The following is a 25,009-nucleotide window of genomic DNA, read 5'->3' as shown; positions in this document are numbered from 1 at the left end:
CTGTGAGAACGGTCTCTGACCCTAACCAGATTTCTGGCGCAGGGATCATCTGCATAGGAATGAGGAGGTCTGGAAACTCAGACTACAGCTGGAGACTTGCCACGGCAGACCCCAGGAAAATGTAGCCTTAAAAATCCACTTTTTTTTTTAAAAGAAATTTTCAAGGCCGTTGCCGAGGCTTGGGCGTAGCGTCACTCGAAGAGCAATTATCACAGATCCTTCTTGCAAAGGAATTAAAAGGGTACTAGTGAAAAGAATTTTACACGGACAATGGTTAGAATTTGTAACTCTGCTACAAACAACTGTCAAAGTGAATCCATCAATCTTTAGACATTTGGTAGCACAGAACTTGAGTATTGCTGAAAAAGGAGACATGCTATCAAAGCTTTTCCCCCTGCAGTCATCAGGATAGCTCATAAGAAATTACCAACAGTAATGGGGGGAATAACAATTTATACTGCACAAGAAGAGAGTGCTGATTGATTGGTAAGTGGACTCGGATTGGTGGTGTTACATGGAGTATGACACGTGGGGCAGTTAACTGCCCAACTTTGTTCAAATTCAAACAGGGCAGGTTGACTGTGCTTGGTCAAGACATTGCCTTGGGGAGTGAAACAGGGAATGTCTGTTTTCTAAGCTTTTGATTATTTGAAGAAGGCGCAATGTGTGGACATGTTCCTTCTGTCAGCAAAGGTAAGGGCCTTGTGTGTGAGTATATGTGGCTTCTAGCATGTGTAAGTGAGCCACTCTCTTCTCATGCAGTATAAATTGTTGTTCCCCCCATTCCTGCTGGTAATTTCTTGCAAGCTATCCTGATGAGGCCTCCTCTGAATGACCATACAATACTGGATGCTGGGGCCTAGATGATAACCCAAGTACCTAGCATCCAGTAAAGATAAGCAGTATGAAATACAGCAGAGCCATAAAATTTAATTACATGCACCCATCTACATATGGCAAATGCAGAATCTGGCCTATGTATTTGTGATGTTCATCCAAGTGACATGTGAAAGCAATAAGGTGCTTATCAGGGCTGACCTCATGCTGTGACACAAGAAGAAACGTGTGAATACATGTGTATGAAATTCCCCTTTCTACTGGTTCTTTGAAGGCATTAACCTGATTAAATTAAAGCTCCAGTTACTTTCCCTAACAATGCAGTGCTAGTTCTACATGTTTTATATACATGTTAGACTTTTGTATATTTTATTATATTTTCCAACTGGCATTATTTTAACACAGGTATTAAGAGTATTAAGTTACCTACAATGAGAAAACCTAGTCTTTTATTTCTATGATTCTTTTTCCACATTATTTCACAATCTGTCTTTTAAAAACTTGATGGTGCAATTATCATAAATATGAATTGTTGAGAATAAATATCAATTGCTATTTAATACTGTAATAATGGCTTTAACTTGGCCTACTTTTCATATAATAAATGTATTTCTTTTTTCAATCACCTTAACCATACCTTTTCCAAATATTATCTCTGAATAGGGCAGATCTTTCAAATGGTGTACATAGTTTAAGGCACATATTCATCATTGGTCCAATTTCAGCCATTTTATCTTTATATCAATTGGTAACAGTTTGGAAAATTATGTGACACCAGTGAACATGGAAATAATATCCAAATATTATCACTGGATGCATTTCTGTGCAACCTCTATGATTGGGAGTGTATCTCTTGAATCGCAAGTCCTTTGGTTCAAGCCCCAGTCCACAGACTTGAGCAATGTAATCCAGGCTGACAGCCCAGAGCAGATCTGGAATGTTCCATTTGTCTTTTGGATCAGATATTGAACTGAGGCCCCATGTGTCTGTTTAGATGGACATAAAATAGCCTGAGCTACCTAAAAACAGTGGAGTGGACCTAGTCTCCTGACAACAGTTATCCCTCAACCAGTACTACCAACGTATTATCTAGTCATTTATCTTATTACTGTTCGTGGAAACTGCTTTGCACAACTTAGCTGTCACTGTGGACCATTTAACAATAGTGACAACACTTCATTGGCTATGAAGTTCTTTGAAAGCTCTTTAGGATGTGAAAATGGTGGATAAATGCAATTTTTTTCTCGTTTCAGAAAATGTAATAACATAGTGGAGCTTAATAGAAGTGTGAATTCAATCCTCTCACTTTTTCCTAATTAGCTACATAAAAGGATGGTTCAGTAATTACCACAGAAAAAGGAAGATTGTTCACCCCATTATAATTCGGCATTTTGAAGGAGAAGTCAGAAGGTATGTTTGCATTGTGTTGGCACTATATTTGTATAATATATATGCATCAAAAATCTTAAATATTAACTACTGAGACAGGAGTATGGATTGGAAATCCCAATAAACTATCTGATAAAAGACAATTATTGTGATGGAGTAATAGTGGCTAATGATCCTCTTTTAGCGTCCATGCAAATTGGAAGACAGCTGTAAGTGAGCTGAGTACAGCACTGGAAAAAATCTATTATCCAGAGACTGTGGAAGAGTGGCTAGAAGAACATGTTAACCCAGCCTTGACAAGGTTGGGACAGTTTGTGCAAGACATGGATGAAGCTTTGGCATCAGGGAACTTAAAATAAAAATGTAATTAAATTAAGTGCTTTTTAAGAACATCATGTTGAAGTGTTTAATTTGAATGCATGACGTCCTTTGGTGATTTATAATTAGCTTCATTCAAGGTGAATCCAGCCATATGGTAATTAACAAGAGCAAGAGATTTAGGATGAAAAGAGAACAAGACATTTAGTTCATCAAGCGCAATCCATCCACACATACCGTGTTCAGTCTAACCTAGCTATTTCGTCTCCTGAGGGGGAGTCCTACATAAAAGCTTAATACTAACTCCAGCTCCAGATGATCACTACCACTCCACAATTCAGTTCTGAGACAGCAACACCTGGCCCCAGCAGCACAGGCTATTGTGAGCAATGAACAGTTTGGTTGTCTCTAAGAACATAAAGAACAGGAGCAGGAGTATAACATTTGCCTTTTCCAGCATGCTCTGCCATTCCATAACAATATGACTGATCTCAGTAGACACTTATCCTTATAACTTTCAATCCATTATATTGCTAGGTTCTTGAATAGCATAAGGCCAAGTTTTAGATAGTTAAGTTTATAAAACATTGCAAGTCAGTGGAGAGTGTTGCTCAGTTTGGCTTATTTAGAAATGGATTTTTTTTAAGTAAAATGAATATGAAATACAGCAACAGGGACTAGCTTGCACTATATCATCTACTATTCTGCTCAAAAATCGTTCTTGTAAAAATGTTGATGTAAACATTGTACTGATTTAATTATTAAAAGAACATTGGTATGAGATTAATTTTTTTAATTATCCTACTTATTGTTTTTTTAAATATTCAGGTTAGATTTGGCTTTGATAGTCAAAACAAATGTTAAGATTTCATGTTGAAGACAAAATGTGTGCAAATAAATTGTTTGAATGCAACTATTGGACTAAATTGTTTCCCTACATTTTCATCACATGTCTCAACAATGAAATTCTATTTCACAGACACAGATCACCCCTGTAATCTAAAGGGTGAGCATTTACTATGGTGCACATTACTTTGTGCAAATACAGCAATTCAAACGTTGCAATATCTGAAAAGTTTATACTGTAAAAATGACAGATAAAATATAAAAGTTGGATTTTTGGTTAAAATGTTTTTAAAGTAATCGCAATATAGAGTGGATCATTTGCCTAGAAGGCTGGAATGAAGCAAAATGAAGATAGCCAGGGCCACTAAATATACACTTACCAATATTCATCATTTATTCTTATTTATGCTCAAGTCAAAAAACCTTTTATATTATCCTGAATTATACTTTACTAGTATTGTCCCATATTTCATCAAGTCATTTCTGTATGTTGAGAATTCTGTACCATTTTATTGGAGCCAAGTAGACATGTAGGTGATCTGACACAAGGCCCTTTTCGCTGTGAAAATGGCTGCTCGGAGGTGCATAAAGAATGTTTCTTTCCCTAGGACATGGCACCTGGCCTCCTCTTGATGCCTCTCCAAAGTTATATGGAGCAGTTTTGGAACTTGGTAAATGAGGATCACAAGTGTGTACCCATGTCTACATCCTGTATTTTTGTGTTCTGCTACAGCATATTTTTTATTTGTTGGCGATATTAGGGTGATGTTACTGAGGCTGTATTTGTTTCCCTGAGAAGGCAGTGATGCTGGAGGACCTTCTTGAACCATTGCAGTCCTCAATGTTGGTGTTAAGGAGGCAATTTCAGGATTTTAAATTCTCAAATTGATTGTATGTATACTGCTGATACTTCTAAAACTGGAATCACATCTAGACTCAAAGTTTCCTCATTAAATATTATTTACTTTAAATGATAATTGTAATTGGCTCGTCATTTGAATTTGAACTATATGCAGGAGAACAAGCCTCACTGTGAAGATGAATAGTGGAAGATAGATGCAGAGCCAAATGTACACAGATTAAACTGTACCTTCTTTGTGCTTTACAATAACCAACAATGTAACCTAAAACATAACTTAATTATGTTGGACTGAACTTTGTTTTAAGTATAAGAAGAATCAATCCTTCATGACATTGCAAATGGAGTCAAGGCCAAGTACAGCATTTAGTCAGTCAAATGGCGGGGGTTAACTGGCCCCAACAGAGTGAAGCAGAGAGGGGAGAGGATGGGAGGAGGGCTGGGAATTGTGCAGGGGAAGGGATGGAAAGGAGAGCGATAAACAGTAGGTTAGGTTGGGGCAGGGACACAATGTTGATGAGTGAGGGTACAAACAGCTTCCATACAACTCACTGATTTCGGTATTTATCCTGCAAACCAAACCTAGATCCAATAAGCAGTTGAACAATCATTCAAAAAAGATGCAACTTGCTTAACAGTTTACTGTAGTTTTTTGGAAGGCATGTACCACAAATGGATAACACCTTTTTAAATAAAAAGGTAACTTTTCTGCTTTGGTTCTAAATTCTAATCCTTATACAGGCAGCTTTAGCATTATTTTTAAAAACTGGCAGCTACACAAATTTCTTAATCAGAATTATGGTGGAAACATTTGAATACTTTAAAATGCAACTTCTGTGGTGGCATTCTGACATTTTTCATTCACAATCATTGGCAAAGAGTATGAAGTGTTTTTGTGATTACAGCATTTTCAATTAACTGGGATAGCCATGTTTCTCATTTGATTGAAATGCTGGGAGGTAAACCAAGTCTTACAGTCAACTCGGCTTCTCAGGCATTTCAATCTCCCAGCAGCCTGGTCTACCGAGATTCAGTTGTTCTTGTACCATGTAAACAATTGAGTTTTGGAGCAGATTGCTCCATTCCTCAATTCTAGGCTTTTGTGACCTGAAAACTACTGAACCAGTCTCTTACCCGCCAAATCCCTGCATGACTAATTTCATGCCTTTCTCAACATGAACATAACAAGTATATGCCAAATGTGAAGCCGTAAGTACCTTTGTAAGATCATCAAATAATTTTCACATCTCTGCCAAAAGGATAGATTAGGCCATTACTGACAGACAAAAGATTTATCAAGCCAGAGCTTTATTCTCCCCTCCCCAGGGAGTAGTTGTAATTTACAGTGCTTTTTCTTATTTTTTTCCACAGGATGTGGGTGTCGCTGGCTATGTCAGCATTTGTTGCCCATCCCTAATTGCCTTTGAATGTGGTGGTGAGCCTGCTTCTTCATTCACTGCAGTCCATGTGGTGTAGGTACACCCAGAGTGCTGTTAGGAAGGGAATTCCAGATTTTTGACCCAGTGACCAGTGAAGGAACGACAATATAGTTTCAAGTCAGGATGGTGAGTGGCTTCAAGGGGAACTTGGTGGTGTTCCTATGCATCTGCTGCTCTTGTCTTTCTAGATGGTGGAGATTGCAGATTTGGAAGGTGCTGTCGAAGGAAGCTTGGCAGGTTGTTGCTCTGCAGCTTGTAGGTGGTATATCCTCCTGCCAATGCATCATTGGAGGGAATAAATGTTTAATGTCGTGGATGGGGTGCTGATCAAGAGGGCTGCTTTATCCTAGATGATGTCAAGCTTCTTGAGTATTGTTGGAACCACACTGATTCCAACAAGTGGGGGGTATTCCATCACACTCCTGAAGTGTGCCTTGTAGATGGTGGACAGGCTTTGGGGAGTCACGAGGCGAGTTACTCGTCACAAAATTCCCAGCCTCGGACCTCCTCTGCAATTCCTGGAACCTCAAATAATCTGCAAGCATTACTTTTCTATCTCCCTTATAAAATTAACTTGCTTCTGTGCAAGATGTTCAGTATTGAATTGCCTTCTAATAGTCTTCCAGCTGTGATAAAAAACCCATAAGGAAATTGGTGCACAAAATGTATTTATCCAACCACCCTCGTTTTGAAATACCACAAAAAGGTCTCAGCGTTTAACACTATAACTATTCATCTTTCACATTCTTGCTTTTGCTTAAATGTACAAATCATCTCTACCATTTCATTGTATTATTTCAGTTTATAGGAAAACAAATGTAGGAATTCTCTTTTTACAAGAAACCCCAAAGAGAAAACAAAGTGAATTGAAATGGACTATAAACAGAACGTACACAGTTATAAACACAAAGTCACAACGCGAAACAAGGTTACCCATTCAGTATTTCCCAAGTATCTAGCTATTATTTCTTAGTTTATAATTTTGATCAAACGTACAAAAAAAGTCGCATTCTGCCAAAGCATTCCAGCGACACTGGAATGTGAAAATTATAGTTTGTTATTTCACCAGCAAAAATGTTTGCCATGCAGCATGTTATTTAGAGTTGAAGATTGATTGATTCCTGTGCAGTTTCACAACTTGTTTGTTTGAGGAGGATTCTTTAATGTTCCACAAGTGCCCAGACTTTAAAAGCCCTGGATTTACTTTGGTCCTTAATGTCCATGAAATGCTTCAGTCTTTTTCATTGTCACTGTTGGTGCCATCACTGATGTCTGGAGACAATCCCAGCTTAGCATCAAAAGACGGTTTGTTAAGGTTTAGAAAGTTAGTTATAAGATTTGCTACAGCATCAACATCACTGTAAAAGGGAAGAAAAAACAATACAAAGTTAGGCCCACATCTTCCAGTTAACACAGACCCTCTGTATCTGACGCTGATCTGTCAGACAACTACTCACTTACCTGCATATGATTCTTCTGTCCAAACCTCCAATGGGAGGATCCTGAAGGACTCCCTCAGAGCAGGAATCCAGAGAGACAGCAGCAAAGAGAATCTGTGCAGAAGCCATTCCCCCTTTTTGCAGCACTAGCTGCCATACTCTCATAAGTGTTTAAAGGTCTCCAAGCTTCTCAGTGTGTTAGTGAATGAATCGATAGGAGGGTGAGGCGAGTATACAGGGTAGCAGCTGGTTAGGTGTCATGGGGGCAGGTGTCAGGGTAGATCATGGGGGAATCAGTGTGAGTGACTGGGGGTGTCAGTTGTATATTTGCCCAGGAGTTAGACTAAGATTTTTCTGTCTAACATTTTCTGGGTAACTATTCAGGTAAGTAAGTTGGAATTGTCCAAAGTCTCTTGACTTTAACTCAGAGCTGGAGACTTCTTTGGAGGTTTCCAAGGAGGAGGGGAATTGTCCATCAGAAGTTCAGACTTCCCAGGCAATGTACTGAGTCAGTACATCGGGACTTCCACAGGGTCCCGACCTGCATCTTGGGTCATGCATCTGGTCTATGATGATCCAGAGATCAAAAGGTCTAGGCCCTGGTGTCAAAAAATACATTTCCAGCAGCAATGTTTGTAAACCATGCCATTTTCCTCCTTTTCCCCCCAAACTCCCAGAAAGTCATATCGTTATGTAACATCAGCTAAATATCAGAAATGTAGCAGACGGAGTCAAGTGATGGGCATCCCTCAGACTTGAATCCATACTTATCTGGTGAGGCAGCAAATTCTTTATCATCTCCAATTTACTTTCGCTTACAATGGTAACAGTGACTACTATCCAAAATAATTCATTGTACAGAAAGTTTTTTGGAACATTGCTGCAGTATTGTAAAAACCGGAGCATTTTCTTCTTCCCAGTACCAGACCACAATATTCATTTTCCTCTTCTAAAATTATTATTATTATTTTTTTTTTACAAGTGCCATCTTTGGCTCCTCTTAGTTTGATGTTTTGCTAAAGAGGAGGAGTTTGTGGTTTGCTCCCAGATTTCTCAGGCCTAGTGTTCAGGTAAAAGATGCAAAAAGGCAGCCAAAAAATTCTCCCTTCTCTCCAATGGTGAGGGAGCTGGGGGACAGGGGGCACCTGGCTTCAGGCTGACTCTTCCATAATAACATAACAGTGTGGAGAAGCATGAACCCCCGACATCATCATTGTTAATTTTTGGAAACACTTTTAAAATGACAGCCTTTCAAAAGATATAAAGTTACATTTCTGCATTGGCGACTTAAATTTTATAATTTGTAACCAATGCATTTACATGTATCCAAGCCAAATGGGGCAAATTTTCCAGTTTTCAGATTTTATAAAATGTGAGATGTATTTGCCTCGGTGGACCATGTTCATCAGTTGCACCACTGGAGATGGTGTTGGAAATACAAAAATGCAGTTAAGCAGCCAGAACTTATCCAAATTAAAGGACAGATTCATTTTTGTGTGTAATATTAAAGCAATTGTTTATATCAGTATTAAACAGTAAAATAGTTGATTCTTCAACTCCACAAAGTTATACTAAATTGTTAATTATTTGAAAAGCAAAAAATCTCAGCAAGAAATTTGAGTGTTTAATTACTTACCTGCGATTACTTAGCACTGCGCTTTGGGTAAGCGGATGTGAAAACCCAGTTGCAAACCGCAATACTACAACGTAACCTTTCCCCAAATAGCGGACTCTCTCTTCTTCTACAGTAACGGCACGAATATGCTGAAGCTGTGCCACCACTGTAAATGGAACACAGTCAGTTACTGAAATGGAGCTAGCAAAGAAAATATTGCACCAAATTATACAAATCAATATTGCGTGAATATCCTTGACAAAAATAGAGGGGAAGTGGCACAAGTCTATATTTGAAGTTGTTGTCTGCAGTAGCAGTGACGCAGAAATAGAGTGCATCAAAGCTATCCTAAAGGACAATGGCTATCCTGATCAGACCATTGTTCGTCTTGTATCACTCGCAACCTCACAAAATGGCCAAAGGTGACCACTTTTGGACTGCGAAGTGCCCAGAGTACCTCAAATTGCCCTGGAAAGGCAATTTGAACAACAGGTTAAGGAAGTCATTACATGCTGTGACAATGCAGTGGCTATGCGAATGGTATTTTACATTAATAGGATGCTGCCATTAGTCCAAAAGATGTTCTGCCTACCACACAATTGAACAACATCACGATTGAATTTCAATGCCAGATACGTAGGCCAAGCGATTGGCTGATCAAATTAAACAGCATGTTCGGTTGTCCACAACAGACAGAGTACCGTAGGCAGAAACATTTACTGATTTGTGATTCTGTAATTGGCCGGTACTACCTGCACAATCCTGAGTGCTCTAATAGCTACACTAACAACAAATTGAAGATAATCCATCGAAATCGTAACGTGGCTCATTTACACATGCTAGATTCATATGCAGGGAACCGTTCTCTGCAAACAAAAGGAATATGTTCAAGCCTTGCACCTCTTTTGAATAAATTGGGAGCTTGGTGAGCCTATAGTTCCCATTTGCTTTCACCATGACAACGCATGGACCAGAGTTGACTTATCAACCAATCAGCACCCTATTTTTCTGTAGTATGAATTGTTGCAATAGTTTGAAACTTGGCATTCTTGCATTTGTTCTGTTGCGTACAAGACAAAATGCTTCGGCAACATATCTCTCTTTTCAGCAATATCCAAGTTCTGTACTACCAAGCGACTGTTTATTCATGTTGTAGTGAGATTATTACCTGAGTGCGAAGGTTCATGTTAAACTAGCCTTGCCATTAAAGGCCAAATCTTTGTCTTAACATTAATCCTAACCTGAACCTAGAGATGAGTTTGGAAATGTTAATTGGTTGATCTCAGGCAAACCATGTGTGATAGTGGCAGTGGAGGAAGAATTAACAATTAATTCCCGTTCAGTACAAAATGAGTAGTTATTCACCCCACCTCAATGTACTTTGTTTTAAGGTTTCTACCATCATACTCAGAATTTGTCACCACAGCCCACAGTTAACCTGAATGTTTTTTTTTTGTAGGAAATATAAATTTGCACTTCACCTTGTTCTTGACTATTATTCCACATGGTCAATATCCTTGTATAAAGATTAAAATTTTTAAGAACTGCAGCCCCTTTAGTCTTGTCAAATATGACTTCCTGAAAAGCAGAAAAAAAACTACTGAATGAATTAAAAAACTTAACTTGTTCAATGGCATGCAATTTTTAAAATCCTTGTTGGTTATTTTATGTAATATTAGTATATATATATATTCAGGAATTGGTAAAGCATTAGATGTTTTCCCGTTTAAATTTTTGTCTCTTGCCAATATTAAGATAGCATTTAAATATTAATTGCTAAATATTAATTGCTAAATATTAACCTGACAGACAAACTCAATTGTAGGCTGGGAGGAGCCAAATGTTGGCAAACATTACACAAGGAGACAGATTCATAAAGACTTAGAAGATTTGAAATCATATAAATTAATCCAAAATCGAAAATCTCAATGTGAACATTTTGTTCTTGTTAAATTCGGGTAACAAGAGGTTAAATCCAGACAGCATACAAGCTTCTGGAAATATGGATTAGATCAGATAAAGAGCATGACCAAGATGATATCTCTCCCGTAGCACATCAGCTTGCCACTTTTTGATTCATTCTCAGTATTGTAGGGATTGCTGGCAAGGACAACATTGATTGTTCATCTCTGGGTACTGAGAAGATGGGCTTCTAAACTGAGGCTTGTTAGGCCACTTCAGAGCTCAGTTAGGAAACAATTATAAATAATAATAAAAATAAAAACAGAAAATGCTGAAAAACCCAGGAGGTCTGGCAGCATCTGTGGAGGGACAAACAGAGTTTAGTGCTCCGAGTCCGTATGGCTCTTCTTCAGAGCTAAAGAGAAGTAGAAATATGATGGATTTTATACTGTTTAAGAGGGGGTGGAGCAGGAGGAACGAGATAGAAGGTCAGGGATATTCTTCAGGGATGACCTTCCCTGAAGAAAGTTAATGAACCACCAGTTTTTTTTACAACGATCCAACAGTGTTTAAATTGAATACAGTTTCACAAGCTGTGTGTAGAATTCAAATTTCTGGATTACTTGTCCAGTAATATAGTCAGTACACTACCATGCAGTGGTTAAAAAGGCAGTAAAGTTAAGACCTTCCAGTAACCATTCACAAACTATCATTTAGAATAGCTCAATTTATTTGAACCTAGCAGTGGGGTGACTGCCAATAGAGCAGCTAACAACGAAGTCCTCAACTTGGGAGGGCAGGAAGAAGTACGAGTGACATCTCAACAGTGGAGAAGTGAGTTTGGCACCCCATTGGCACAGCATTTTTAAAATAATTTTCAAAATGAACACTACACACTCGGTCACATTATATAACTCACAAGTAGCCTAATAAATCATTCATAACTATGGATTAATGTTGCTGTAATACCCCTACTACTGAAGGCAAGCTTTAAGTATATAAGTGCTTTCCTACCTCCCAATCTTCCAAGTTTTGTATGGCCACAAACAAGCAGCCTACTACATAGAATAACTTCCATGCCCAACTGTCTGAAAACAACAAGTAGAAAGAAATTTTATTCAATTTCATACAGATTGGTATGCCAGCTGCAACCCAAATACTAATATATATATTTTTAAAACGTCAAGTGCGGGCACTGTTCTGTGTTTTTATTCAGTAATTCTCTCTGATTTAGGCCAACATTCTTTGCAGGAGTCCTGCTCCCAGGCTTTAATTGATACCATTCTGTAACCACTTGGAGAATCTAAGATTAGTCCAGAGAGATTAACCATTTACTTTTATTTCCTGCTTTCACTCTGTAGGAATTGCATAACCTCTAGTCCACACCTTCACTCAAAAACCCAACTAAGATTAGAAATTTTCTGTGCTGCTGGTACACTAACCAACGATACTATCCTGTATTTTTTTGCTAAATCAGTTGTTATCAAATGATCCAATAGCATTATTTGCTCTTAGATATTGTACACAAGATAATTAAACCTTTTCAAACTAAAGCTGTAGTGCAAGGTATAAGCATTGTACGTTGTTATCTCATTTACTGTTGCACCTTCCTTTTGTACCATTACAGTGCTTAGCCAATTTGTTCCACAATGAATATAATGGAGAGAATTGTCATCTTTAGCGTATTCATTTCAATAAAATGAAAATCAGGTGGTTTCTGCAACTTGCTAGTAATCTACTTCGCTGAATTGTGCCCACACTGAAGATGAAAATTTACCCCTTGTACTTCCAATTTAAGTTGTAAAGCTAGATGAATTTTTGCAAATCTTTTGAAAAACTTCGTTTCATGTCAGGCAAGTTTGTAAATAGCTAGTTTTGACAAACTTCATGCTGCGATGTCAAACATATGATAATTGGAAACTTAATAGACTAAATTTTTCACCCATTGATAGATGGGCAATCTAGCCCTGCCATGCCTCAAACTTTCAAGCTAGAGGGGGAGAATAAAGTTCAACAATTGCATTTCCCAACAGTGATCAATTGATTTATCTACTAGATATTATTTTGATATGCTGAATCCATGCGTGCAGTTTATCACTTTTGCGATTATGATAAACTGAACGAAGGTGTGTGGGGATCAACTAGACCTGTACTTGGGCACACCAGACCACCTGGGCACAATGAATATCAGAAAAGCAGGTGAGCCTGAGTGCATGCAAAAGAACCTTCCCGATTTTCCTCCATTTAAATTAGTGAAAGCAAAATCAAGTGGGTTTATGCCCACTGAAGTCAGAAAAACCTTCAAAATTACCTCCTTGGAATTACATATCCTGACATTTTATTTAGTTCCTTCACCCCTTGCAAATACCAAATCCGTGATTTTAACAAGCTATCTACAAAAAGTTTCAGGTTTCTACCTGTTTATTTTCCAAAATCATTTATCACATTTCTGCCTAATTATTTTACCTAATCTTATGACTTTACACTTAATTCTAGGAATTCCATCCGTCACTTCTGCACATTGACCAAATCTTTCTGGATTCCTTTTTTCAGAGATGATTGCAAGTGATTGAGAATATATACTTATTTTTAAAATTGGCAAAAAGAGATACAATAATCAGAAGGATATTAAATAATTGTACTCTGACTTTTCTTACCTGCACTGTAGTAAGCAGCAGCTAGACCAATAGAACCAATTCCTACAGAAGAGGGAAAAAAAATTCAGTGTTAGCTATTCTTTTTGTTGTGAACTTGTATAGCTTTGGTAGTGACGTCCTGCAGTAATTTACATTAAATCACCCACCAACCTTTCCTCCCTACAGCGCAACATTAATTAATATAATTGTTAAATATTTAGATCAAAACATCTCAAAAACATTCCACGTAATGAATTAATTTTAATGTGTGTAGGAAAATGTGGCTCTTGCGCTGAACCAACAATGAGACAAATGACCAGTTAACTAATACCACAACTCAAAAAAAAAGTTAACTAAGGAATATTGATCAGGACACCCAGAAAACTCCCTCCTCTCCTTTGAATAATCCCATGGAATCCATAGCATTCACTGGAACCACAAGAGGTAAATTGGATTGATTTAAATGCATGAGTCAAAAAAACAGTGCAACCTGCACTGATGACCTGTTGTGGCACTTGAACTCATGATTGTATGAACCAGAAATGAATCTGCTACCAACCAATTAAAGGTGCTTTAATTATTATGGACTCACCAACTAACACAGACCAGGACCTAACACCTGGAGATCTCTTAAGGCAAAGGATTGAATCTGTTCGCTCCTTAACCACCATGTATGCCATCTCTACAAAACGCAAAACTCACAAGTATGGACTACAAGTTCCTAAATGATGCTTTCAAATGGACCTGCAATTCAAACACAACATGGAAATACAATGAACAATTAGAAAGAAAATGTAATAAAAAACAAAAGCCGCTGTTCGCAATGGGCAAGGTACAGACCGTACCCAACCAGCCAATGCTTGGTCAAAACACATTAGATGTGATTCCGTGATTGAACATTCGCTAAATAATCTTCAGTGTGCTAAAAATTACACTGACAGCCAATTTAAGATTGTCAGTCGAGCTTGCAGCGTGACGAATTTGCGTGTACTGGAAGCTACATATATTAATACACAGGGCCCTGTTCTTTGCAGACAGAAAGAACATGTACACACATTGCTCCAGTTTCAGCTAAATAAAATAAGTGACAGCTATTCGCTGACTCATTCCTCAGGGCAATGCCTTGACTAATCAGGGTCAAGCCTCCTGGTTTAATTTCTAAACATTGCTTGGCAGCTAACTAACTATCAGTCGCCATCAATTGGTAATGCGTTTGTGGCAATGCCACTATCAATCAGCACTCCCTTCTCACCCAGTATAAATTGTTGTTTTCCCCTTGTATTGGTATTCTTGCAAAGTGTCCTGATGAGTGCAAGATGAAAAGCTTTGACATATCTCTTTTTTTCAGCAATATCCAAGTTTTGTGCTACCAAACATTTATGAAGTGGTATATGCTTCTAGTAAGCCATGAATTTAATAGTTCATGTATGTAACATCACTCTGCACCTTCTGAAGACAACCACACCAGTAAGCCCAGCTTTAAAACATTTTTTGTCTACTTCAGTCTCAAGCACTTGCCGGGGGAGGGATGAAGTTGGTAACTCGGAAACAGAGTTTCTTATGGGAACTGAAGACAACAGCTTCAGTCTTCCTAATATTTAGGTGGAAGAAATTTCTGCTCATCCTACACTGCTTGTCTGATAAGCAGTCGGATAATTTAGCAACAGTGCAAGAGTCAGGAGTCATGGTGATGAAGTGGGGCTGGGTATCTTCAATGTACATGTAAATCTAACTTGGATGATCTCACCTAGGGGCAAAATGTCGGTGAGAAATGGGAGGGAGACAAGCTAACAGTATAGGAGAAGGAAGAGAAACCAATGCAGGTGATACACTCAATATGATAAATTAGTTAAGAACAAAGAGCAGGTGAGCACAGTCCCACCCAGCTGGACCATGGTGGAGAGGTGTTGAAGGAGGATGGTGTGGTCAACCATATCAAAGGCTGCTGACAGGTCGAGAAGAACAGGACCAATGGTTTATCCTTGTCACAGTCACATGGGATGTTATTTGTGACTCTGATAAAAGCCACTTTGGTACTGTGGCAAGGGTGAAAATCTGATTGGAGGGATTCCAAGAAAGATGGCCACAGAATTAGGAGGTGACAACACAGTCAAGAACTTTGGAGAGGAAAAAGAGGTTGTAGATCCAGCAGTGGCGTACAAGGATGGTGGGGGTCAAGGGTTAGTTTCTTTGAGGAGAGGGTGATGACAACGGATTTGAAAGTGTGAGGGACAGTACTTGAAAAGAGAGAATCATTGACAAATCAGTTAATGCGGGAGCCAGAAAAGGAAGTTGGGAGGTCAGCAGCTTAGTGTCAATGGAATCAAGGGAGCAGGAGGTAGGGCTCAAGGGCAAATGAGCTTGGAAAGGACAAGAGGGAAGATAATAAAGAAACTAGAGAACAATGCAAGTTCAGCGTTAGGGTGGGGCGAGTTTGAGAGAATTTTTGGCCTGGTAAGCTAGGGGAAGGAAGGGAAGTGATAGAGGCAGCTGATCGGATAGTTTCAATCTTAGTGGAAAAGAAGTTCATAGTAGGACTAAGATGTCTACAAGCTCCACACACTTGGAGCTGAGGGTGGGGGAGGGGTCTTATAAAGATGATTTGCTGTAAAGAAAAGATGTACCAGTCGTGCCAGAAAATTTGCTACCAACTGATTAATTTGAAGAGTTCCTTTATATTACTTTTTTGTGACAGAGAAATATTCTGATACATGGGTTTATGGTCTAGGTTCACCAAGGTAGGTAGCTGATCATCGACCCATTCTCTAGGATGGTAAACTAATCACACGTTTTTCCTGATCCTGCTTGCCATTTGCAACAGAATAGCTAAACTATTTTAAATAACTAAAGTAACTACTCATAACAGTTATACTCCTCTCCATGATGCTGTATCCAGAATATCGCACACCTAATAGAATATATGACTACACTATTTTGTGGAAGCAGGACATTGGGTTAATAATACAGCTTTGAGCAATCTATAAAAGCATTGTGAACAAAGCATTTTTAGCTGAAAAGTGATAACACTATAATATTGTGGTGGGAAATTTAGCTTTGTATATATTACTTATTTGAATCAACTCTCAGAAAAATTAGTTGCCATTCATGACCTGATCATTGCGAAGGTTAATGGTCATCACAACAGGAGTTGGAGATCCTGTGCTTTGTGTAACCTAACGTGACAAGCACAATTCCATGCATGGTATAGCACAATAACATTGTATTCTGCCAGCTGCTGCAGTTCCAGTGGATACTGTGCAGTGCTCCAGTTGATCATGACCTCAAATTTAGGTTTACTATCTTAAATGGCATAATTATCTTAAAAGATACAATTCACAAGCACATCTGTCAACTGCTTCAGATTTTTATAAAGAATTCCCAGCGCTCATTATGTTAGCTTTGGGTCAGTACAAAGGCACAATTCAACTAATAAAGAGCATTAATAATACAAAATGTGTAGTGTGCAAACCTGAGATGTTTAGTAACTGACTGCAGTTATTGTGAGCACTCCTGTATCCCAAGTGTTCTATAGCACACGTCACAAACTCCTGGAACAGTAAGTAAAGATAATTTTTTCTTTCTTTAATTGGCAAAGGTTTGGTTTGTTGAAAACATTGAAGCCTAGAAGCCAATGTTGGTCATATTAAGAGATATACTCTTAACATGTTGATACATGTCTATTCAGCAGAGGCTATAAATGGTTTAAAATGAAGGCGTTAACGCCTACATTAGAAAGTGAATGGTAAAGAAATCTCATACCAATGCTGTAAGGATTCAATTGCTAATATTGGCAACATTAATTTCTGGGCATACACATTTATATACTATTCCAAATCACAACTGATAATAAAGTAATAAAGTTCTATCCTTGACTCCTCTTCATTCAGATGCTGTCCCTTTAAGGTATTATATGCAAACACAGGATTAATTTCATATGTATGTTAATGATTTTCAACTTTTACTCTCCATCACCTTACACACTTACCTCTGTTGTTTGACTGCCTGACATTAAGTGAAACTTCTACAGCCAAATACAAGAAAAACCAAAGCCATCTTACCTTTCTCCAAAAATCCATACCCGTTGCTTTTGACTCCACCCCTCTACTCAAGCCTGATCAAATCACAAACAGCCTTAGGCCCAGAACTGAGCTTCAAATCCCATGTTACATTTTTGATTCTTTCTATCCTTATTATTGCAGAGTATTCAGCACTCCTATTTTAGATCACTCTCATTGGCAAATAGTAACTGCTAGTGCCTTCAAAATATCATTAGCCTTGTTATTTTGGTAAGCTTTTTAATAGCCCAGCATTACAAGCAAGCCAATCTTTCTGTTAGTATAATTTCAGTCACTGTCTCCATAAGATCTTTCTCCAGTGAAAAATCACACCACCAGGCTCAGTTTAAATTGAATTATTGAGCAAAATCATTTTATAAAAGATGAAGAAAATAACTATGATATGTACACGCGTGTGTATGCATACATATACACACACACACACAAAGAAATCCATCTAACTACCTGTTTAGAATGAAAATGATAAAAAGCTTCAATCTAACATTAAGCTATGACATAACAGATGACTCATATACATGCAGTGACTCTCTTGTAATATTTCCTAGCTTCAAGACCTTGGTACTCTATTTTAACTTTGAGTAGATTCAAATTAGTTTGAATCTCTTCTGTCATAGAATCATAAAATAGAAACAGAGATTGGTTGCAGTATGGAAGAGGCCATTCGGCCGTTTAGTCTATGCCAGCTCTTGCCAAGAGCAAACAAGCTAGTCCCACTTCCCCAGCATTTCCCCCAGCCCTGCAATCTTTTTTCTCCTTCAGTTATTTATCTAACTCACTTCTGAAAATCACAATTGAATTTACTTCTGCTATCCTTTCAGGCAGTGCATTCAAGACCATAACCACTTGTTGCACAAAATGTTTTCCTCATATCACCTTTGGCTCTTTTGCCAGCCACCTTAAATCTGTGTCCTTTGGCTCTAGGCCCTTCTGCCCAAAGGAAGTCCCTCTCTCTCTCTACTCTAAACCTATCAAGATTTTGAAGACCTCTACCAAACTCTGTTAAACTCTGCTTTTTTATTTAAATATCCTTAAAATCAATCTGAACCTTCCCACATTTTAGGAAAACTGTAACCACATTTGAAAATAATTGCCTATTATACATATAACTGAACAAATTAAATTTACCCCTCATCCTGGTCTTTACTGTTCTACATTAGCTCTCTGTCTCCCAATGCACTGAGTCCAAAATCACGGGGAGATGGTGGAATAATGGTAATGTCATTAGACTAGTAATCCAGAGGAAAAAATAAATAAATAAAAATAAAAATACCTGGAAAAACTCAGCAGGTCTGACAGCATCTGTGGAGAGGAGCACAGTTAACGTTTCGAGTCCGTATGACTCATCAACAGAACTAAGTAAAAATAGAAGAGAGGTGAAATATAAGCTGGTTTAAGGTTGGGGGCGGGGGGGGAGGGGTGGAACAAGTAGAGCTGGATAGAGGACCAGTGATAAGTGGAGATAGCCAAAAGGTGTCACAGACAAAAGGACAAAGAGGTGTTGAAGGTGGTGATATTATCTAAGAAATGTGCTAATTAAGGGTAGAAAGCAGGACAAGCAAGGTACAGATAGCTCTAGTGGGGATGGGGTGAAGGAATCGAAATAGGCTAAAAGGTAGAGATAAAACAATGGATGGAAATGCACTTAAAAATAATGGAAATAGGTGGGAAAAGAAAAATCTATATAAATTATTGGAAAAGGGGTGGGGGGGTGGAAATCGGAAAGGGGGTGGGGATGGAGGAGAGAGTTCATGATCTAAAATTGTTGAACTTAATATTCAGTCCGGAAGGCTGTAAAGTGCCTAGTCGGAAGATGAGGTGCTGTTCCTCCAGTTTGCATTGAGCTATACTGGAGCAATGCAGCAAGCCAAGGACAGACATGTGGGCATGAGAGCAGGGTGGAGTGTTGAATGGCAAGCGACAGGGAGGTCTGGGTCATGCTTGCAGACAGACTGAAGGTGTTCTGCAAAGCGGTCACCCAGTCTGCGTTTGGTCTCTCCAATGTAGAGGAAACCGCATTGGGAGCAACTAATGCAGTAGACTAAATTGAGGGAAGTGCAAGTGAAATGCTGCTTCACTTGAAAGGAGTGTTTGGGCCCTTGGACGGTGAGGAGAGGGGAAGTAAAGGGGCAGGTGTTGCACCTTCTGCAGTTGCATGGGAAGGTGCCGTGGGAGGGGTTTGAGGTGTAGGGGGTGATGGAGGAGTGGACCAGGGTGTCCCTGAGGGAATGATCCCTGTGGAATGCCGCCGGGGGGGTGAAGGGAAGATGTGTTTGGTGGTGACATCATGCTGGAGTTGGCGGAAATGGCGGAGGATGATCCTTTGAATGCGGAGGCTGGTGGGGTGATAAGTGAGGACAAGGGGGACCCTATCATGTTTCTGGGAGGGAGAGGAAGGTGTGAGGGCGGATGCGCGGGAAATGGGCCGGACACGGTTGAGGGCCCTGTCACCCACCGTGGGTGGAAAACCTCGGTTAAGGAAGAAGGAAGACATGTCAGAGGAACTGTTTTTGAAAGTAGCATCATCAGAACAGATGCGACGGAGGCGAAGGAACTGAGAGAATGGGATGGAGTCCTTACAGGAAGCGGGGTGGGAGGAGCTGTAGTCGAGGTAGCTGTGGGAGTCGGTAGGCTTATAATGGATATTGGTGGACAGTCTATCACCAGAAATTGAGACAGAGAGGTCAAGGAAGGGAAGGGAAGTGTCAGAGATGGACCATGTGAAAATGATGGAGGGGTGGAAATTGGAAGCAAAATTAAAAAATTTTTCCAGGTCCTGACGAGAGCATGAAGCAGCACCGAAACAATCATTGATATACCGGAGAAAGAGTTGTGGGAGGGGGCAGGAGTAGGACTGGAACAAGGAAAGTTCCACATACCCCATAAAGAGACAGGCATAACTGGAGCCCATGCGGGTACCTATAGCCACACCTTTTATTTGGAGGAAGTGAGAGGAGTTTCAGGAGAAATTGTTCAGTGTGAGAACAAGTTCAGCCAGACGGAGGAGAGTAGTGGTGGATGGGGATTGTTCGGGCCTCTGTTCAAGGAAAAAGCGGAGAGCCATCAGACCATCCCAGTGGGGGATGGAGGTGTAGAGAGATTGGACGTCCATGGTGAAGAGGAGGCGATTGGGGCCAGGGAACTGGAAATTGTTGATATGATGTCGGGTGTCAGAGGAATCACGGATGTAGGTGGGAAGGTACTGGACAAGGGGAGAGAGAATGGAGTCAATATAGCAAGAAATGAGTTCCGTGGGGCAGGAACAGGCTGACACGATCGGTCTGCCGGGACGGTCCTGTTTGTGGATTTTGGGTAGGAGGTAGAAGCGGGCCATACGAGGTTGGGAGACTATCAGGTTGGAAGCTGTGGAAGAAAGATCTCCAAAGGAGATGAGGTCAGTAACAGTCCTGGAAACAATGGCTTGATGTTCAGTGGTGGGGTCATTGTCCAGCGGGAAGTAGGAGGAAGTGTCTGCGAGTTGGCGCTCAGCCTCTGCGAGGTAGAGGTCAGTGCACCAGACAACAACAGCACCACCCTTGTCAGCAGGTTTGATGACAATGTCAGAGTTGGACCTGAGAGAACGGAGTGCAGCAAGTTCAGAGAGAGACAGGTTAGAGTGGGTGAGAGGAGCAGAGACATTGAGACGACTGATGTCATGCCAGGTATTTTTATTTTTGTTTTGGATTTCCAGCATCTGCAGTTTTTTGCTTTTATCTTAGTAATCCAGAGGCTCAGGCTAATACTCTGGGGATATAGGTTCAAATCCCATCATGGCAGCTAGTAGAATTTAAATTCAGCTAATAAATTTGGAATGTAAAGCTAATCTCAGCATGTAATGGTGACTGTGAAATTATCATTGATTGTTTTAAAAACCCTAATGTTCACTAATGTCCTTTAGGAAAGGAAACCTGCCATCCTTATTTGGTCTAAATGAAATGACTCTTAATACTCCACAGTGCACAATTAGGCTCCCTTTAAAGACGAATATTTAAATGTTGAAGAATCACTGTAGTTGTGTGACTCCAACCCCACTGTAATGGGTTAACTGCCCTCTGAAATGGCTTGGCAAGTCAGTCAGTTCAAGAGCAATTAGGGATGGGCAACAAATGCTGGATGTGTCAATGACACCCACATCCCATGAAAGAATAAAGAAAATTGTCCTTATTTACAATTTCTTCCACAGCCTTGCTTCACCCTACTTCTGCAATGTCGGTCAGCCCTCTGATCCTGTGTGACCCCACCCTAATGTTTCTCATTTTGTGATAGATCTTTCAGATACATAGTTCCCACCCTCTGCAATTTACTCCCTGAACCTCTTTGCCTTGCTGCCACCCTTCCTCTTTTAAAAGCCTTCTAAAAACCTAGCTTTTTGACCATGCTCCTTGTCAACTCTCCATTTCTACTACTGCTCACTCCATTTACACATATGTAAAGTGCTTTGAGATGATTTATCACTTAGGAGTGCTATACAAAAGCAAGTTGTGATTGTATTAGAACAGGAAAGGATGGTATCTTCAGCCTCTATTAATTTCCCCCATGGACTTTTAGCTCAAACCCTATTTGGTAATGCACTGAAGTAACAACTCGTGTTTCACTAGGAACTCAACACCTCTTTAACCATTTTGTTTCTCCTATCCCACATCCAAGCACTCTTACCTTAAATTATGAATTTTATAGCATAGATCACATTCTACATGCACTGAATACTAAGAAGACGTCAGTTAACATTTCAGTTCTAAAGATCAGACATTTCAATTCAGTTCTTAATTCTAATCATCCTTGCTTAGAATACATCAGACATAAATTTTTAATGCCTTGTGGCCATTGTGTTTGTACTTGTTCGTCTCAAGAGGTTTTCATTATTTTCAGCAACCAGCAATTGATGACTGTCGAGATAATGGTCAAAGCAGCATTAATGGTGTCAATATTACTGGTAAACAACCCAATTAGTAAGATCTGAGGCTGTTGGGGGGTCATATACAGTACTAAAACACTGCATCTTTAGAAGCCAATTTGATGAAAGCAATTACTCAAACTGGTTTCAAACAAGAAAATGTATAACATGTTACATGCTACGGCATGGTTAATGATGGCAATGTACACTTTTCCAAGTATCCAACCTATGGTCCCCGAGTTCTGCCAACTGATTCGAAAGACCAGGCAACTTAGATTTATTTGTAGCTATATTTGCTTTTTGCTAGTCTGTTCTGACTGAATTATGTGGGTCTGGTGTTGCAACACTGTCACTGATGAAGAAATCTGAAATCAGAACAGCGACTTAAAATATTTGCGACTAGTGGGAGCATAAATGAAACTCGTGTGACTCCTGATAGTCCACAGTGTACAATTAAGCTTCCCTCAAAGACAAATATTTAAGTGTTGAAGAATCACTGTGGTTTTAAATCATATTCAGGAACAAAGTCAAATAAGTGTCAAATAATACATTATTATACGTTATTCAAGGGTATACATATTGAATGGCAAACTATCAGTTTCAAGGGCAGTTTTAAATGGGAATAGACATCTAAATCTAAAATAGAATCCTAATCTGTGGAGATCATTTTTTCTTTTAAAAAAAAAGAACAAAAGCCATACCGCCTGTCCTGCAGCTCTTCTTCCTGAACGCGTTGACTCATTGAGCAGGCGTGGGGAGGTTTGTGAATGAGTTCTTCCTCTTCCCTCTTTGATCTCTCATTGGCTCAGCTCAAGATCAACCTCCCATGAACTTCCCAGCCTGCTGTCCAATGGGGTAGGTGGCTTTAACTTTGTTTTTTCCCAATGTATCATCGCCAAACACAACGCAACCCTCACAAACTTCCCTCACCCACCCAGCTAGCCAATCCCCACGATTCGCTGAGAATCAAATTGCTGTCCGTATCCTATAATTTTAACAAACAGGAGTTAGTGAATTAACCACAGGTCAGAGTTGGATTTCATGAAACTCACATTGGGGGGGGGGGGAAGTCACTTTTCTATGAGTTGCGCTTTGAAATGAACAGCTTCAGGTCGATTTCATTTTGTGTTCTTTCAATTCCAAGTCTGGTAAGAGTAAAACAAACGCTTAGAGCTCCAGCTGGGAGGGATTTATTCAGCTCTGAGGAGGGGTTGAAACTCAGTGTGTGTGGTGGCGGGGGGGGGGGACCAGATATCTACCCCCACCCCCGCAGCTGGACTAGGCGGCCGGTACGTGCTGCTTGTCAGGTCCGCAATGTCGCTGTGAGAGGGGAGGCGGTACCAGTGTTAAGGACGGGGCGTCCTGCGGCAGGTTCACTCCGAGCGGAGGCTGTGCCGGAGACAGTGACACTGCACTCGGGGAGGGGTCAGAAACTGAAAGGAAAGACGATGGTATGAGCAGCAAACGCTTCTTTTTTTTGACATGTCGGTGATAATCTGTCATTTCTGGCGTTTACCTGCAGGTTCGTGTACCTGAACTACCCACTCAGTTTGTCAGCTGGAACAATTCGGAAGTCCCCCCAAAGGAAAGGTCATTTCTTTTCTGTTTCTGCGGATTTGACTTTGTAACATTTGCTGGGGTTGCCCAGGCTGTGTTTTGGTGGTTGTTTTATTTGGGATGATGTGGTCACTGCCCCTGAGCCGGGGAGGATAACGGTGCATTTGCTGCCATTTGTAGACGGGCTCAACCGTTTGTAGATGTGTGATCAGTCTCTGTCTCTGTCTCTATGGCTCCGGTGTCCAAGTGGCCGTGTGCGTGATCCGCAACTTCAAAGGAATCTCTTTGTATCCGCAGGCTCGTGAAACGCACTGATCGACTCGGGAGAGATCCACATTGTGTGGTGGAGAGAAACAGTGAGAGGAAAAGGCCCTCCTATAGACATGAAGTGTGACAAATGCACTAAAAATGTAAGAAAAATCCTTTGTCCTTGGTTAGTTTCATTTTTCTTTCTCCTTGCGCGACTTGTAACAATGCTGATATGAGTAGCTTTAAGGAATATTTTTGTACAAGATATTTATGACGAGCTGGATGCGGCACTGAGTGATGATTTATATTTTTAATGTAGAAATGCACTAAAAAGCAGAAAAATAATGAAAACGCAAGTCTGGTCAACGACACGAAGAACCCCACCACCAGCGAAATAGATGAGGTGAGGCACTTGGAGTGAGACCAATATTTTGATTGTTAATAAATGATGTATTATTACTGAGTACACTTTATTTTTTTTTTACAGGAAAGTGAATTTCATAAACTAGCAAATGCCAAAATATTTCTTAGTGACTGCCTGGCTTGTGATAGCTGCGTGACATCAACAGAAAGTCTGCGGATTGCCCAACAGTGTCAAGAGGAGTTTGCCACAGTTCTCAGCCTTAACCAGGTAAAAGAAATGGGCAAAAACCATTTGGCTCATTAAACTGAGCCTTCGGCAGGTTAAAGCAAGACATTGGGCCAAAATTTGTTGGGAATATAATGGTGAGTTTAAAGGTGTATAGGTGTCTAAAGAAAAGTCCAACAATTTGAGGTAAGGAAGAGATGAATTGCAAATCACCACAGATTGCTGGACATTTTAATCCTACTGTCAGTCTCACCACATGTTTCAAGTCTGGATTTGAATTGTAAATGTAGTTTAAAGCTGTCACAGAAAATTAGGGTTGGTGTTACACAACCCTTTTCAGGGCAAGATTTCTGTTCCTGCTCTGCCA

At 39.8% G+C, this 25,009-nt stretch overlaps 3 protein-coding genes across 10 annotated transcripts in view; 2 read left to right on the top strand and 1 right to left on the bottom strand.

Annotated features, from left to right (window-relative positions):
* The window catches only part of LOC144699725 (hexosaminidase D-like), a 45,215-nt gene extending 41,758 nt beyond the window's left edge, over positions 1-3,457 (top strand). For all 6 annotated transcript variants that reach the window (XM_078570883.1, XM_078570882.1, XM_078570884.1 and 3 more), the window contains 2 exons: positions 2,158-2,247; positions 2,411-3,457. In XM_078570883.1, coding sequence (XP_078427009.1) covers positions 2,158-2,247; positions 2,411-2,585 — 265 coding nt within the window. In that variant the 3' untranslated portion in view covers positions 2,586-3,457. The remainder of the gene's footprint in view (positions 1-2,157; positions 2,248-2,410) is intronic.
* Positions 3,458-5,538: 2,081 nt separating this feature from the next.
* Positions 5,539-23,558, bottom strand: cybc1 (cytochrome b-245 chaperone 1). Of its 3 annotated transcripts, none has more exons than XM_078570894.1 (8): positions 22,949-23,485; positions 16,750-16,828; positions 13,873-14,024; positions 13,302-13,343; positions 11,659-11,732; positions 10,224-10,320; positions 8,764-8,908; positions 5,539-7,046 (listed from the first exon to the last, which is right to left on the bottom strand). In XM_078570894.1, the coding sequence occupies exons 3-8, from the start codon at positions 13,958-13,960 to the stop codon at positions 6,920-6,922; spliced, it is 573 nt and encodes a 190-aa protein (XP_078427020.1). In that variant the 5' UTR covers positions 13,961-14,024; positions 16,750-16,828; positions 22,949-23,485; the 3' UTR covers positions 5,539-6,919. The 3 variants fall into 3 exon arrangements, with proteins under 3 accessions (XP_078427020.1, XP_078427021.1, XP_078427022.1); XM_078570896.1 differs by lacking the exon at positions 5,539-7,046 and adding an exon at positions 8,110-8,544 and having other exon boundaries at positions 22,949-23,500; XM_078570895.1 differs by lacking the exon at positions 16,750-16,828 and having other exon boundaries at positions 22,949-23,558.
* A 17-nt stretch (positions 23,559-23,575) lies between these two features.
* narf (nuclear prelamin A recognition factor) overlaps positions 23,576-25,009 on the top strand; it is a 42,526-nt gene continuing 41,092 nt past the window's right edge. Inside the window, exons 1-4 of the mRNA XM_078570888.1 lie at positions 23,576-23,698; positions 24,102-24,214; positions 24,373-24,456; positions 24,541-24,684. Of these exons, the coding sequence (XP_078427014.1) occupies positions 24,188-24,214; positions 24,373-24,456; positions 24,541-24,684 (255 nt within the window). The 5' untranslated portion in view covers positions 23,576-23,698; positions 24,102-24,187. The remainder of the gene's footprint in view (positions 23,699-24,101; positions 24,215-24,372; positions 24,457-24,540; positions 24,685-25,009) is intronic.

This window comes from Cetorhinus maximus, chromosome 24 (assembly GCF_964194155.1).
Source record: "Cetorhinus maximus chromosome 24, sCetMax3.hap1.1, whole genome shotgun sequence".
Taxonomy (NCBI): Eukaryota; Metazoa; Chordata; class Chondrichthyes; order Lamniformes; family Cetorhinidae; genus Cetorhinus; species Cetorhinus maximus.
This window is presented reverse-complemented; position numbering and strand designations above follow the sequence as displayed.